We start from the raw sequence: 17,448 nt of genomic DNA on the forward strand, positions 1-17,448 counted from the left end.
TTGAAAGTGTGTTTTCTCATGCACATGAATTAGAAACAAAGTAATTTTGATTGCTCTTTGTTTTTTTTCTTTTTAACAAAAAGAACATGAACTTGACTGAGAGATTATATGAGCAATCTTCAAATGAAAAAAGAAATTGGGTTGCTATTAACATAATTTATGCTACTGGAAATGATTTATTTAAACTAAATGATGGCTAAATAACTATACCTATTCAAATGAAAAAAGAAACTGGGTTGCTATTAACATAATTTAAGAACTTTACAGCCTATATTTATGCATCAATTATAGATATCCATGCACTATGCAACCTTGGGATAATTTTAAATATGATAATTTATGCTACTGGAAATGATTTATTAAAACTAAATGATGGCTAAATAACTATACCTTAATCTTTCTTAGAGGGAATGACTTCGATGTTTCAAAACAAATAAAGAATGTAGTAGACAAAATCCTAGAATTCTTCACATGTCTATTGCTATCAAATTCATATTTAAAAGTTTCTAAAGGACATGAATCTATTACAATGGAAAGTCTTCGGTTTCAAATCATTAAGATTCATGATGAAGGAGGAAAAAAAAGTCATGTTTGCAGCAAAGGCATAGCCAAAATAGTCATAAAGGGAAAAACTTAATAACACTAAAAATATAAATCAAACCCTCAAACTTATGAGATAAAGAAACTAGCAAAAAGAAGAAAATAAATTCTAAAGAAATAAGACTATACTTTTTTTAACAAAAACCATCCTCATGCTAAACAATTGTGTTTTATAAGTTCAGATTTGTCACATATAGCCTTACAAGTTTTCCTCAACCTACACCAGTGCTAATTTATACATTAGACGATCCCTTAACTTATCAAGAGACTTGTTTTACAAGTGGTAATTTATACATCAAATGATCTCTTAACTTATCAAGAGACTTGTTTTACAAGTGGTAATTTATACATCAAATGATCTCTTAACTTATCAAGAGACTTGTTTTACAAGTGGTAATTTATACATCAAATGATCTCTTAACTTATCAAGAGACTTGTTTTACAAGTGCTTATAGAGTCCCTTAGTTCAATAATTACTTTTAATGACTCAATTTACAATGCCCATCAATCAGTTATATAAGGATTTAAAGCCATTTGAAGTTTTTCCAACTTTGTCTTAAGCCTATGATCAAGCCAATAATGTTAAGATTGTTATGGCAATTGCTATATGCATATATTTTGGGAGGATAGTAATCTAAGTCATCAACATGTCTTGTATTGTTAACACAAGTTACAACATGGCATTGCTTGCTCAAATTATTCATTTAAGTCATTATCTTTTTGTATCAAAAAGTCATATCTAGCCATATCGCCTGCCCATCTTTAAAATGAGCAAGAATTTCATGAATCTAAATGGATACTTTACTCTTTATCATACAATAAAGGTTCGGTCAAAATCTTTATTCTTGCTTACATAGATGATATAAAAAAAAAAAGAGGATAAATTGACATTCTATTAAAGACAAGTTAGCCTAATTAGGCTAAAAGTTCAGCATCGGGGATTTGGTGGACTTACATTACTATTTTTCAAGATTAAGACAATATTAACTCCTTGATTTATTAATCATATTAAGCAAGTATATTAAGGACATGTTGTAGAATACAAGTTACACACTAGCAAACTAGCCTCTATTCTTATGAATTCCTTTTACAACTTTTATGTAAGGAAGATAAATTGATGGAAAATTGTGTAATGTATATAGTAAAGTGGTTATTGTTCTATTTTTTATAGGCCAAATTCAGCCTTCAAAATAAATATTATGATATCTAAATGGTATATTGATAAAGGTTTTCATGAGCTCTAATTGTACACCTTTTGAAAAATATCTTGACAAGATTAATTTATTAAAAGTTTACATCTTAGTATACCACCATCTATGGTTAGAGTTAAACCATATGCATTGCCAAAAGGTGGCAGTGCAACCCACTCTTTTGTATGTGCATTACACACTAAAAGGAAATTAAAAAAAAAAGCTTTTCTAGTAGTCTCATATTTTTTTCTCTATCATAACTTTTCATTTCATGAGTTGTCAAATTTCCATACACTTGAATATTTTTATGTCCTGTCCATGCACATAAAATTTATTATGCTTTACTAACAAATACTCTATTAGCATCAATACTTTTATGCAAGTTTGGCACCACACTTTTAATCAATAACATAATGTAAATGACATCAAATTTTTCTATGCAATCTACATCATACTATAAAAAAAACAAGAGCCTCCTTTCTCATCAATATTTATTTCTTCCTAATAAGTTCCTTGATACGATCCAAAGATTGATGTCTTCTCCTAAATGCAGGAGTTTCAAAATAATAAATAACCCGGTAAGACCAGGTTCAAACAACATGAAGATTAATAATATAAATTATAAATAACAAACAAATAACAACAACAATAACAAGAATAATAACAATATTACTACTACTACTACTAATAATAATAATAATAGTAGTGGTGGTGGTGGTGGTGGTGGTGGTGGTAATAATAATAGTAATAGTAATAATAATAGAAGAAAAAAAAAAGAAAAAGTTGATGAGAATTTTGAGGATAAAGGTTTGGTCAAAATCTTTGTTCTTGCTTACATAGATGATATAAAAAAAAGGATAAATTGACATTCTATTACAAGTTAGCCTTCTTAGGCTAAAAGTTCAGCATCAGGGATTTGGTGGACTTGTATTACTATTTTTCAAGATTAAGACAATATTAACTCCTTGATTTATTAATCACATTGAGCAAGTATATTAAGGACTTGTTGTAGAATACAAGTTACACACTAGCAAACTAGCCTCTATTCTTACAAATTCCTTTTACAACTTTTATGTAAGGAAGATAAACCGATGGACAATTGTGTAACATATATAGTAAAGTGGTCATTGCTCTATTTTTTTAGGCCAAATTCAGCCTTCGAAATAAATATTGTAATATCTAAATAGTATATTGATAAAGGTTTTCATGAGCTCTAATTGTACACCTTTTAAAAAATATCTTGACAAGATAAATTTATTAAAAGTTTACATCTTAGTAGACCACCATCTATGGTTAGAGTTAAACCATATGCATTGCCCAAAGGTGGCAGTGCAACCCACTCTTTTGTGTGTGCATTACACACTAAAAGGAAAATAAAATAAAAGCTTTTCTAGTAGTCTGATATTTTTTTCTCTATCATAACTTTTCATCTCATGAGTTGTCAAATTTCTATACACTTGAATATTTTTATGTCCTGTCCATGCATATAAAATTTATTATGCTTTACTAACAAATACTCTATTAGCATCAATACTTTTATGCAAGTTTGGCACCACACTTTTAATCAATAACATAATGTAAATGACATCAAATTTTTCTATGCAATCTACATCATACTATAAAAAAAACAAGAGCCTCCTTTCTCATCAATATTTATTTCTTCCTAATAAGTTCCTTGATACGATCCAAAGATTGATGTCTTCTCCTAAATGCAGGAGTTTCAAAATAATAAATAACCCGGTAAGACCAGGTTCAAACAACAGGAAGATTAATAATATAAATTATAAATAACAAACAAATAACAACAACAATAACAAGAATAATAACAATATTACTACTACTACTACTAATAATAATAATAATAGTAGTGGTGGTGGTGGTGGTGGTGGTGGTGGTAATAATAATAGTAATAGTAATAATAATAGAAGAAAAAAAAAAGAAAAAGTTGATGAGAATTTTGAGATGAAAGATCAATATAAGAATTAAAAAATGATAACAATAAATATCAAAGTTAGAGGATCCACTAATGGTATATCAAACAAATATAGTATAAACTTTTATTACTTAAATGGAAATCACACACAAATTAAGGAGGTTCCAATCAGATTATAAATTGTTAACAAGATTATATTAGTTATTTTATTCGAATAATACTAATACTTGTAAATATTGTCAGGCATTCATGATTATAACTTATGTTAAAAACAAATTAAATTCCTTTCATAGCACAGGTGTATGTTATACAATACGGTTGAGCTATGAAAGTGTCAAGTATTTGTTGTACAAGTATTATACAATATAAATATAAATTAATAATTTAATAAGCAAAGTATTAAAAATGAACAAGATAACAAATACAAAATATGTTAGTATCAAACATTAAGGTCGATATTAAGTTTACACTATACTTATTCTTGCACCATTAGTGTAACCTTTTTATATTGATGTAATAAACTTAGCTAAACATAATGAAAGACAAAAACATAAATAAACAAGATAAGAACATAAATAAGATAAAAGTTAACTAAGTAAAGAAAATGAATTAAAAGGCATAAACAAGATATTAATGAAACCAAAACTTAAGCATTACAAAAATACAAAGAGAAAAAGCAAGAGATCTTGATCTGAAAACCAAAATGCCTAAATACATGGAAAATGCCTCCTTTTATTGTAAAAATTAGAAACTATTGATTTGATGACTAATTGATGAGTGGGTGGTCAACTCTTAATTTGGTGATAATCCTTATCTTCTCTTGTTTGAATAAAACGTCTTTGATAATGTCAGAATTTGAGCTAGACCTCTACATGAAAGTTTTAGAAATTTTTCTCAGCTTTCCAAGAAAAAAAATTAAAGTCATTTGGACTTATAGAACTCAAGATATGGGCTAAACACTGAATAGTGTTTGGGTTGTAGGACGGATTCAGACTTTTTCTTTATTGCTACAATTTGAACCTGAAAACGACTTTGTTAAATCTAAAACTCTACTTGGAAGTTGTAGGCCTATGTCTTACCTTTCCATTCATATAAAGTAAACTTAAATCCGAGATCTATAGTTCCAGATATGATCCAATTACTAAATAATGTTCTAGTTTGGACTATTCTAGTATCTTTTTTCTAAATTTGGTCATCTCTTTGTCCTTTCAATTTCAGTATTTAAACTCATCAATTAATCCTTTTATTTATGTGATAGGTTTGTCTTTAAAATAAATATTTACCATAAATTAAAGATATTTTATATTATTAGATACGTTGTTATAAAACATGCTTTAGTTAAGGAGTTATTGATATTTTAAGTATAAAATGATGATATAAAACCTTAATAAAAATACACTTTTAAGTACTAATCACCCCTTTTTGGAACCAACAATCATCAATCTCTTCACCAATAGCAAGGCAAATCACTATAATCAATAGTAGGCACTAATATTTTCACCCATCAATTGTCGTACAACTCTCTATATCTCGAAGAGAGCTAATATGATAAGGATCTATAAATATCTTGGGTCATTAGATAAAAAAAAAAGTTTTCATAGTGAACATTTTGAAACACAATAAACAATTTCTCTTGCTTTTGACATTATTTTTCTAGTACATTACCTCTCCTCTTGTGTTAACTGAAACATTGGATAGTCCCTTGTTTCACCATAGACTTGTTTTTTCTAGAATAATAAAACACATACATGAGGTCTATATTCAATCTCGCATGTTTTTGCCATCATAATTTATAATAAAACATAATTTTTTTATAAATTTTTTTCATGATTTATCAATAGCAACTGTGTATATATTCTAGTAATGGTTCTTTCTTTATATTGGCAAACAAATTTGCGAGTTCAAATGTCTGCTAAACAATAAACGGCCAGCAAGGTTCTCTATGCACTCCGAATTCTACATGGTCGCTGATGTTGTTGCTAAAATCATTTCGCTTCCGTCCTTGCCTTCTAAATCGAAGGTATCAGTGCGTCTCCTATTTTATGTTACGAGAACGTGGATGCAAATTACCTCGCAATAGGGAGTTAAAAAAACTACAATTTTATTTAAAAATTATGACATGCTTTATAATTTTCTAAAATATTATCTTAATGGTTTTATCTAAGAAAATTTTATTTTTTTAAAAAAACCTTTAATTAAAAAATAAAAAAATTATTATGGGTCAATAGTCTAAAGCCCAAGCTTTCCTAGGCTTCAATGAAAGGCTAACATGCTTGGCCTTTAACAGAACTTGACATGCATTGTTAGGCTGGAAGATCAAGCCTATGCAACTAGCTTAAAGGGGGAAAAGCCCCAGGACACTTGGGTTAAGAAGGCGAGGCCTGTGTGCTTTTATTTTTTAATAAATGAGTGCTTTCATTTTCTAATAAGCGAACAACAACATGTTATCTGCATGGACAAGTAACCTATTATCTATTAGAACATTTTTTTTTTATCACCTTTGAAGATGAATTCGAGTTTCTGAACTCTAAAACCTAAATTTCAACTTGTATTTATATATAAACTCACCAAAAATATCCTATGAGCCTCAATAACTTCATTTGCAACGCCAAACAACATGTCATAATTACAAAAAATTTTAAAAAATCAAAATGAATAAAATAAAACTTTACGGGCTCTCATTTACTTTTTATTGGCATAGTTAAAAAGTCAAACAATCTTCAATGAGCTTTATTCACACTAAATTTGGGCTTTTTAGTGGTCTGCCAAAGCTTTCTCTCTTCTCTTCCTTTCTTAGTGACTTTGTTTTCTTCTCTTTCAATATTCAAGGACTCATATAAAAAAAAAAATTTGAAAAAAAAAATATAAAAACCTAAAATTAAAAACAAAATTATATAATCAATTGTGTTTTGTTTAATGGTGAACAATAAAGATTACACAATTTTCTACAATGCTAATAGTGATTTGTTCTTCCTAAACAAAAGCAAAAGCTACATGACATAATCAATAGTGTTTTCTTTCTTGATGAACAATAGAAATTGCAATACAAACAAATAGTAAAGCTACTATAAATAAACACACACTTTTTAATTTTAACTAGTCATCTAACTTGCATGTCATTGTGGATTGAATTATTTTTTTAACTAAAAAAATAAATACATGGCTTTTCAACACATTTTTTAATTTAAAAAATCTCAATCATAAATTAAAAAATTCATACATACATTCAATTAAATATAATAAAATTTATTTGTTTTAATAAATATAAAAATAATTATTAATTATAATTAAAACTAAATAAAAAAATTCAAAAAATAAATATAGATCGATATCAATAAGAATTTCACAAAACTTGGCTGCTTAGAGATTTCAATTTGTTTTGAGAGCCCAGCATTAATTATCGGATTCCAAGTCGAAGAACCTATATATATTAATAAATTGGATGAGAATTCTCAAAACAGCATCGTTGTAAATTTTGATGTTAAAATAAAAAATAAAAAATAGTAGCTTCATCGAAAGTCCGAGCTTTGAGCACATATATAAATCACGTGGCCAAGACAACAATTTGGCGTGTAGTATTCATAACCGATCCATGATGTGAGTTTTCCTCATCTTCCACAAGAAGGGCTTATTCACATTTAACATGCGAGGGAAAAAAAACAGAGTGCCTCAGAAAAATTAGGTGTTCCTCGTGTGATGTAAAGCAAACACTCGGCATCAATTATTTGACGTCCTTTTCCATCTTTCCCATCTATACAAGGCACTGCAAAAACAGAGGAAATGTGGCTTGGTGTTGTACCCAAAACTCTTAATTTGGGAAAAGAGTTTGTTTCTGTGGTTAAGGGCTGGTGCTCTTTAGATGCAAACTCTTGAGAAGCTAGTCCGATTGTCATCATCGCAAGACCTAACTCTTGTTTGTTCCTCTTTAAAATAATAATCCAAGTCTTTTCTGGTGAAAGCACATGCCGGAATTACCTAGCTAGTCGTGGAGTTTAGGGTTACTAAAGCTATATATTAATGTACAAAGAGTTCAAGTTTCATTATGCAAATGGGAACAACCAAAAACATAGTCAAAGAATAAAATGAACCAAAAAAGAAAGAGGAGAAAAAAAGAAAACAGATCCATTAAGCTTATAGACAGGCAATCTAAGTTCATAGATTTTGCATGGCCGTTTACCATGGAATAAGAGCTCATACACAGGGGGGAGATGGTAGTCATTAACTTCATTGTTTGTAGTAAAAATTAATATCAAATTAATAACGATGATAATATGGAAACAAAACGCAGAAAGGCCACATGCTGGACAAGCAAGGAATTTAGAGAGAGCATGTGAAGACATCCTAGCTTCCGTGGCAAGATAGGCCAGTGTCGTCCGTCAATTTGGCATGGGCATTCATCAAAGTGGGAAAGAATTTATCAACAGCCATGCTGAGATTGGCTAAAAATAGTTTTTATGTAGATTGATGCGTGTCAACTTTCTACTGAAAAATGCTTTCATCTATTTCATCGATAGAGCCACCAGATTACGACCAAAGTGGAGTTATAAATTACATATCGATTTAGAGTTTTAGGCAGAGAATTAACTAATACATAGATAGAAAGTGGATATTAATTACTTCATTTGTGGATAATCTTAATGCATGCATTCGTTGAATGACTTTGTTTTATTTTATGCAATCCTTCCTTCCTTCCTTTCTTTCACAGTCGCTATCTACCAACAGAGGCCGTCTGTTCTTCATTCACTTATCCCATGTTATTGCGTTTCCACCAAGATAGTGGACAATCCCTCTCTCTAATTAAATTGTGTGTTGAATATGTATCTGATACTCGTAAGAAGAAAAAAAAACGAGGTTAACTTGTCTAAATCCTACTAGTTTTAAGGTTACCATATCACTGCAAAAAGTATACTTAGGTGAAAAGGTACGTTTTCTTTAACTTTTTGTGAGTTAGAAGAGATAAACTTATATTTCTCTACGTTAGCTTTAATGCTATTGAGAGTACTATTTGCGCAAAGCTTCATATTAATATGACTTTATATAAGATACATAGAACAAAATTTATTAGTGATCAGGTAATAATGATCTTAAACTTATATAATTTAATCAGTGCTTCATTTACGTGGAAAACATTTTGTTTTGTACCCTGAAGTTTGTGTGTATAACTCATTGTTTATCTGGTAAATGTCTGTGTCTAACATATGAGGTATGGATGATCGCTGTCAAAACTTCATTGTGTCTTTTTATAAGAGAAACGTGTTAACCTTGCATGTTATTTAATCTTTTTATAATTATAATTCAAAAAAACTTTAGATGATTCTTCTTCTGAGAAACCTGCAAAACTAAAATAAAAATAATATATGAAGATAAACCTTAGGCTTGCTTTTCAGAAGAAGATTTCTTCTTTTTATTAACATAAACCACAACTTAGAAGTGGTTAATAAAAATAATTATTATTGTATATTAGAGAATTATAAAATTATATTTTAAAACATTACCTAATAGCTTGAGTTTTTTTGTTGAATTGATTTTTTGATATGATATAGGAGTTTTAATGATCAAGCAGTCACGAATTCAAATCTCATCATCTTTATTTATTTGATAAAAATTAAACATAATATAGTACGAGTCTATATAAATTTAAAACTCAAATGACTTTCATTTGATAAAGTATATTACAGACTAATATAAATTATATCTTAAAACTTCAACTGATTACTTAAATTTTGAGGTTGAATTGATTATTTAATACTATATATGTTGAATTTTTTTCATTACTAGTGCTTATTTAATATCATGTAAGAAGTTTTTAATCTTCATTTAATACTTTGAAAAAGCCTCAGAAGATCTTAAACTTACAAGAAGCCAAAGCCTCAAAATTCAACTCAAACTTTCTAATTTGAAAATTAGTAGTCAAGATAATTGATTTTCAACTCCTTTTATTATAGTAAAAAATTAGAAAAAAGGTTATGTCATAAGATACTTTCATTAATGTCATCAAAGATGATATCTCTATTAAAGCTTTACAAAATAACTTTAAATTCTATTTTATCAAGAGTCATGGAACCTTAATTTACTCAAAAATGATATTTATATTCAAAAATAGCAGAAAACAATCATTTGATTATGACCAAAACTACCCATTTATAGCATTTAAAAGAAAAAATTATTTTAGAAAAATAAAATAAAAACTAGCGCAGCCTCTTACCAAACGAAAAATTCAAAAGAAAATCAAATCATTGACTTTTTCTAGGATATCAATAGTTTCATAGCATAGAAAGCAACATGTAGTACATCTAATATATATAAAAAATAATTTAATAAAGAAACTTATCCCATCCCATCTGAATAAACTTTGAACAAGAAACCTTTATAGAAAAGAAATTCAAGATCTCTTATACAAATTAATAATTAGATAAAGTAGGTTTCCTTATATTTGTGCAACATTTTATACTATGAAAATGTTTTAAAATGTTATTTATTATAAACCTCTTAGTAAGGTTTAAAATGTTTCGGTTACCTATTTGAAACTAAAAGAATTTTCTTCTGCATTTTGCTAAAGCTAAGGTTTTTTTAAAAACTTTTATATCAAATATCAATTTAAAAAAAATATTAAAGAACATAGATACAAAACTATATCCATAGTTCCATTTGGTCAATAGAAATAGAATATAATGCTTGTAATTTGGTCTAAAAAAATACTCCCATACAATTCTAAATGATTAAGAATAATATTTATTCAAAATTTTTCCAAATTCTCATAATTTATAGGGATGATATTTTAATTTTCTCTTCTAATATAAATCAACTTTTCAAACTTCTAGCAATATTACTAGATACCTCTATGAGAAAATGATCTTGTTGTATCTAGATTTAAATTAAGTTTACTCCAAACCAGAGTTTGATCATTCTTTAATTATAATATATATATTCATCAAGTAACAATTATTTCTATATAGAAAAATAAATCCAATTTGTTGTAATTCCAATATTAAATTACAGATAAAGACAATAACATATGAAAAACCTTAACTATGTCATAAATTTGTATCTAAACTATATATACAAACCTTTACATGATAGGTTAAAAAAAACATCTTTCTTGGTCTAATCAATACACATAGTTAAGTCAAAGAACTCTAATGTCTTCACATAGCCTATCCAGAGTTCTTCAAAATAATTAAAATGAAACATTTGAGTTAGGATATGTTGGCATTCTAAAACAATTACATATTTAAGTGACATGAGTAGTTTAGTCATTTTGAATCAAGCATTGAAAAGATGCATAGAAAAACTATTCTATTATCAATTTTAGCCATTATGCTTTTCATTTCAAGTTTCCCTCAATCTAAAAAGACATATAAAAATCTAAAATATGGGCTCAAATGGATTCAAATGAGGATGAAATTTCCTTATCAAAAGCTTCCATTCCAATAAATTCCTCAGCTTCTAGCTCAAACTCACCAAAAAATACCCAAACACTTGTTGACAAAGCTTCTCTAAAGGTTATATCACATGGTAAGAACAATTATTGCCTCAACAATTAATGCCATCATTTACCAAAATAAAAAGAAAAATCCTCATAGCAGGAGAAATAAGTCTTGATATATCAAGCCATGCAATCTTGAGTTTGACAAAGCAGCTTTAGTTGCCACAAAATCCAAAAGAGATGGTATTAAATCAGATGCCCCTCTTCAAACTATTTTCCCAAATAAAGATGTGGTGATTTCAAAAACTCCTCAAAATAATTTTCAAAGACAACAAAACTAAATTTTCAAGAATTTCTGCTAATATATAGAAAGTGGGTTTTATCATAAAAATCCAAGGATTATTTCAACAATTACTTTCCTGCCATGCTATCATTTTAAAACATAGGATTTAGTTTTTTCATTGACAATACACTGATTGAAACATAAAACTCATAAGACCAATCAATTTTTTTAAGTTATTTCAATTGCATGCAGCGGGCTAGCTTTGTCGCCCATTTTACTGTGGATACATTCCATTCCGCTGCTGGCTCTACCATCCAGGAGACTGGCTTTGCTGCCCAAATCAATTGCTTTCTATCTCCATCAATTAAGAAAAAGCTTCTTAGACTATTCATAAATAAGCGGATGCAAAGGTGTGTATATGTAAGATACTGTATACATTCATACATTTGTGTGTGTATTACAAGCCTTTGATGCGTAAGAAGTTTTAGCGTACATAAAATACAACCGAGTGGCAACTATAGACAAACCCTAATAATACTGATCCAAAATAGGATCATTTGGGACATAGCAGAAATGTTCCCATAAACTTAATTAATCGCCATTAAGTAGCTGCATGGACCACAGATCCTCTATGCTCCAATAATTTTCGTTCAGTTCTTGAGGTATATTCGCTCCTGAAAAGGCCTCCACGTCTCCTTGGTAGGATGGCAGATAATTGGACACCATTAATTCGGTTGTGCTGGAAACTTGGCTGCTATTGCTCCCATGTTCATTCGTTTCAGAACTGACCTGTGCAGCAAATGTTTCAGCCTGCTTAATGTGCTTCTGGATTCTAGTTCTCCAGTAATTCTTTATTTCGTTGTCGGTCCTCCCTGGAAGATGCTTTGCAATCTTCGACCACCTGGATGCGCCATGAAATTTTCGAAAAAGATGGAAAAAACGCTTAATTTCCTTCTGGTCAGTCCTCTAATTATCGCATATATGATTTATAATGGTTGTGGAAAATAATTTGAAAACAAAGCTATAAAAATCAACACAAGTGTGAGGAAGAAATTGCCATAAGAACGATTCGAAAATGTCACAAGTAAAAGTAATTCCAAAAGGATGCCATAACTTTGTCATATTCTCTTCCATTTATTGAAAGCTTCTCTTCATCTCGAGCTACTTTCAACTACCATAGTACTTGCTTATTCCTGTAAATATTTTTACTTACGTTTATGCTAAAGAAATTGGAACAAGATAATTCTGAAAGCTAACTTTTTAGATATAAGGCACACTATCTCACATAATCCAGTATAAAAAAAATATAATTTCACGATATACAAAAATATATGAGTCAAGACCACTAATATATCGAGCATATGACAATTTAAGATTATTTGAATGGACCACATGTGGACAACACATTTTTTTAATTAAGGGACTAGACAAAACATCTCGCAATTAATTAAACCATGATAATTCAATATTCCAATCGACTATAATTTTTAAATTAAGTATTATACAATTTTGTATGTAAATAATTACCAGCCCCATGTTTCAGATTTACAGCGTGGCTAATTTTCGAGGTCCGGAGTTATTGTAGGAGGAAATCATTCACCACACGTTCAAAAGTGGCTTTAGTAATCATCAACTTCAATGCTAAAGGCAATTGTAATTCAAAGGCACAAAAACATAATTTATCTGTAATTTGATAATATAGAGATGCCACTTTAATTGAAAAAAATTAAAAGTAAAAACACTTGTTGTTCAAGTCATAAAAAACTATTTAGAATTATTGTTAAATTTGACTTATAGATAAATTTTAAAATTTTTCATTTTAACTTCTTATCTAATCTAGATTTAAAATTAAATTGTCTAAAAATTATTCTGATATAATTCAATTAACTTAGTAAATCTAAAAGCAACTCAAACAAAAGGTAAAATGTGTGGTTTGATTTTTTAAATAAAAATTCAAGAGATTTTTTTTTTAATATTAAGATGTTAACATATTAAATTGATTCAGATTTCACAATTTAACTCATCTAATATTTTATCTGATTGATGGACTTCACTAGGTTTAGAAACTTTATTTTTTTAAAATTATTTATTTAGTTAAATATATAATAATAAAAATAGACGGTTATAAAATTAAACATAAATTAAAAGTTGAGACATTTGTTTGAAATTATAATAATTTTATTAAAAGCAAACTAAAATAATCTATTAAGGTAAATTTAAAATCAAAAAAATATTAAAAAATAAAATTCAAAAAAGAATGACAAAAGTTAAACTAAAAATGAGGGAAATTGCCAGAAAAAAAAAGGAGGAATTAAAAAAAAAACGCCATTTTACTATTTATATGAAGAGTGAAGGAAGCAAATCCCAACTCTTTTAGATATATCAAATAATGCTGCATGTTATTTAGTTTTGAAATTTAAAAACAAATAAATAAAACATTTGAACTTAATTTGTTAATGAAAAGATGATCTTGGTCTTCAAAAGGAAGGTGACGAATTTTAGTCGTTTTTAATACTTTTTAACAAGGAAAGGAAAAAAGAAAAGAAAAAAACTATACACATATGTGTTGATGCTTAAGGATACGAAAGAGTTTTGAGTAGCATATGTATCTACTGCAATTGTATATACAACTACAACTATGATAAAAACATTAAGAAGTTAGAACAATATGGGTGATATCTACGTCAATCAATTCAAAACAACTTCTCTTTCTCTGTAAAGGTAGGCTTTCCATGTGACAACATGGAAATAAAAAACCTTAAAATAGGATAAATGTAAACTTCTGTTGCCAATTTTGTATGAATTTCATTCAAGATGCTCACATGGGTCCACTGCCATTATCAATATCTAGCTGTAATATTGGGTTCTGATAGATTTTTAGAACCCTTTTTAGACTGTTTTGTGGAAAAGATCTTTCTTTGTGTATTATGTTTATGTGGGAGAAAAAGGTTTTTTTTTAGATGTACTCGATAAAATGGCTCACCGAAAGCAGCGTTTTTGAGCCAAAATAAGAATATCAAAATCAAAATTTATACCGAGTGGAGTAGGGATCCGTCATCCTTCTTACGTGCAGCCACAAGCAGGTAGCACGCAATTAGCCGCAATCTCCTTATAGTTTTGGTGGAGGATCGTAGGAGAAATTAGCTGTTTCCCGTTAAAAAATCTATTATGGTTATTATTTTTGGGATTTGATAAATAACGGGGACGCTTCTTCAGACACCTGTGTCTTCTTGACATTAGGTTGCTGATTAATTTGATGATTTGTCATATGTACTAGTTAATGGAGGATAGGTTCATTGAAAACTGATGTGCAGAAAATATTTAAAAAGCAATAAATCTCTTTAGATTCAAATGGTAAAAGTGTAATGAATTGGTGGGTTTTTTTCAGCCATCAAAGATTCAAAAGCTGAAAATGTTGCTTGAAATCAAATTCTTGTCTATGAACAACACAGACCCTGCTGCATTACTGTCTGCATCTTTCTCATCATGCTCGCTAAGACTGCAGTCTGTACGAATAGGGACTTTAAGAACTGTGCTTTCCTTAATTATAAGGACAGCTGAGAGATCAGGGATTGAATCTCTTCTTCGTCGTCCAATGTCGACAAAGATAAATGCAATACTTTCATACATTGTTTGATTGCTTGAGCAAGGTGGGAAAGGAAAATATATATTATATTTTATGTTCTTGTTTCTGCTTATGTATGATTAATAATATTATACATAGGCAATAATCATAACATGAAGCTAACCTGTTTCCCCACTTAGCATGCAGTTCCATGATCAAGAGCTGTTCTTCAGGTGTAATATTCCCTCGTCGAAGGTCGGGCCGCAAGTAGTTGAGCCAACGGAGCCGGCAACTCTTTCCTGTACGTTTCAGACCTACAATTAGGTCATGAAACAAAAACATAGTCTTTGTTACTAGGGTTTCTCTTAAAAGACCGTCAGGAAAAAAAAATTTTAAAAAAAAAACCTGGAATGATGAATTATTAGTAAAAGAAAAATTAATAAGATGTATTAGAAACAATACCTGATCACATAAGTTTATTGTGGCTGGGACTATATTACCTCGTTCATTACGTCGAGTTTCTCTGTTGGCGCTAACTTCTCTCACTATGTTACAAACATTCTATTCTTGGTTTTCTTTTTCATTTTTTTTTCTTTTAAAGAGAATTTTTATAATTGAATCTTTGTGTCTTTTAGAAAGCCATTTTCTTGTTGCCCATCTTAAATAATTTATTTTTTCACTCTTTACAAAATTACGATCTCATTTTAACCCAAAAAATAGAAAGGAAAAACAGAGAGGAAAAGAAGAGATCATCGGTGCCACAGATTACCTGCATCTTTAGCAAGCGAGTTCCATACACCTTCACCGTGGTTCGCGATGTGGTTGGTTAAGATCAAGTCTTCTTCCAGGGTCCATGGCCCTTTTCTTATTTCAACATCCTGAGAGTTGGATGGTGTTTTATCCATTTCGTATTTCTTGGAGAGAGAGAGAGAGAGAGCTGAAAAGGTGAGATAATGAGATAACGAAGGCTGCTATGGGCGGGCTTTATAGAGCCAATCTAAGTTAATATTTACATTATCTAGTAATCGACATTAATCTGTGATACAGAAGGGAGCCTTCGACCTAACCATGTTCTCAATAACAAATGCATGCGTACATATATATGATATCGGCATGCATGCATGGCCACATCTTATTTGCTTATTTTTATTTTTATTTTAGTTATATTAGAAAGACGACCGCGATACGCCGTCAGCTCCAAAGCACAAGACATACTCGGTTAAATTATATCAAGGAAAATAAAACGAAAAGTTGAAGAATGCATTAATGTATAATATATATCCGAAACAAAAACAAGAGGATTCCTTGCACTCCCTCCAACGAATCGGGTCTCCCTTTGACCTTCTGAGTTCAATAAATTAAAAGAAGGTGGCAGATTTACCTCACTTGAGAGAACACTATTACGACCAGCGGCTTTAAGGGTCACCAACTTTAACAAAAATAATCAAATAAATAAAGATAAAATTAAAGACAAAGATTAGTAAAAAGAACATTACTATCTATAGTTCAATTTTGCTAATGATCTTCCCGAGACGTAGTTATTCAGTTCCAAAGTCATTTTGTACCTAAGAGCCACAACCAGAATTTTGCATAAAACCAGTATTTAAAAACTGATTCTACCAATAAAATATTTTCCAATAGAATAATGGATGGTAAATGATCATCAAAAAATCTATGTAGGTGATTTATATTATACCAATTATTTTGTGAGTTAAAAGTATTGTCAAAGTATTTTGTAAGTTAAAAGTATTGTTAAAGTATAGGTGACACTATAATCACTTGGATTTTTAGTTGTAAACTTTTGTGTGGTCTCATCTTATTAGGTTATGATTTTAATCCCATGAAGGAGACCCAGTAGTTTTTTACCTTGAGCTCATAAGAAAGGTCTTTAAAGTTTCAATCATGAGCCTATAATCAAAAAGATTGGTTAGGTTATGATTTTAATACAAAAAAAATTATCATGTAAGTGAAGGTTTGAATCTTGAACCTTTGAAAAAAAAAATTGATTATAAAGGGTGAGGAAGTAGGTCGTGCGTCATAGAAAAGGCCCAAGCTTCTTCATTTTTTTTTAATTAAAGATTAGAGTGAGTAGTTAGTGTCAAACCACTAAATGTATTTATTTGGTGGCTTGAGATTATAAAGTGTTCCGTGGGTGTTGTTAAGTTTTTGAGTTAGCTTAGAAAGAATAAAAAGTTAGGCTAGTTTTTGTAATACTTAATTCACCCCTTCTCTTGGATACTGGGTGGGGTGTTTTTATTTGATACCAGAGTAATTGCTCTTTGTTATGATTTAACTATCAAAAGTTAAGATCATAGAACTTAAACGGCAAGATTCTTTCTTTAAAAAGAATAATTATACATGGTGATTAAAATATTAGGATGAGAATATTTATTGTGACCTTAGATATATATTGGATATTAAGATATGGGATATTACATAGAAAAGGGATAA

At 29.4% G+C, this 17,448-nt stretch overlaps 1 protein-coding gene across 2 annotated transcripts; it reads right to left on the reverse strand.

Moving 5' to 3' along the window:
- Nucleotides 1–11,882: 11,882 nt before the first annotated feature.
- LOC105117608 (myb-related protein 305-like) lies at nt 11,883–15,944 on the reverse strand. Of its 2 annotated transcripts, none has more exons than XM_011015336.1 (3): nt 15,767–15,944; nt 15,182–15,296; nt 11,883–12,333 (listed from the first exon to the last, which is right to left on the reverse strand). In XM_011015336.1, the coding sequence occupies exons 1-3, from the start codon at nt 15,900–15,902 to the stop codon at nt 12,024–12,026; spliced, it is 561 nt and encodes a 186-aa protein (XP_011013638.1). In that variant the 5' UTR covers nt 15,903–15,944; the 3' UTR covers nt 11,883–12,023. The 2 variants fall into 2 exon arrangements, with proteins under 2 accessions (XP_011013638.1, XP_011013637.1); XM_011015335.1 differs by having other exon boundaries at nt 15,182–15,311.
- Nucleotides 15,945–17,448: the final 1,504 nt, after the last annotated feature.

The sequence above is a fragment of the Populus euphratica genome, unplaced genomic scaffold (assembly GCF_000495115.2).
Source record: "Populus euphratica unplaced genomic scaffold, PopEup_1.0 scaffold1440.1, whole genome shotgun sequence".
Lineage (NCBI taxonomy): Eukaryota > Viridiplantae > Streptophyta > Magnoliopsida > Malpighiales > Salicaceae > Populus > Populus euphratica.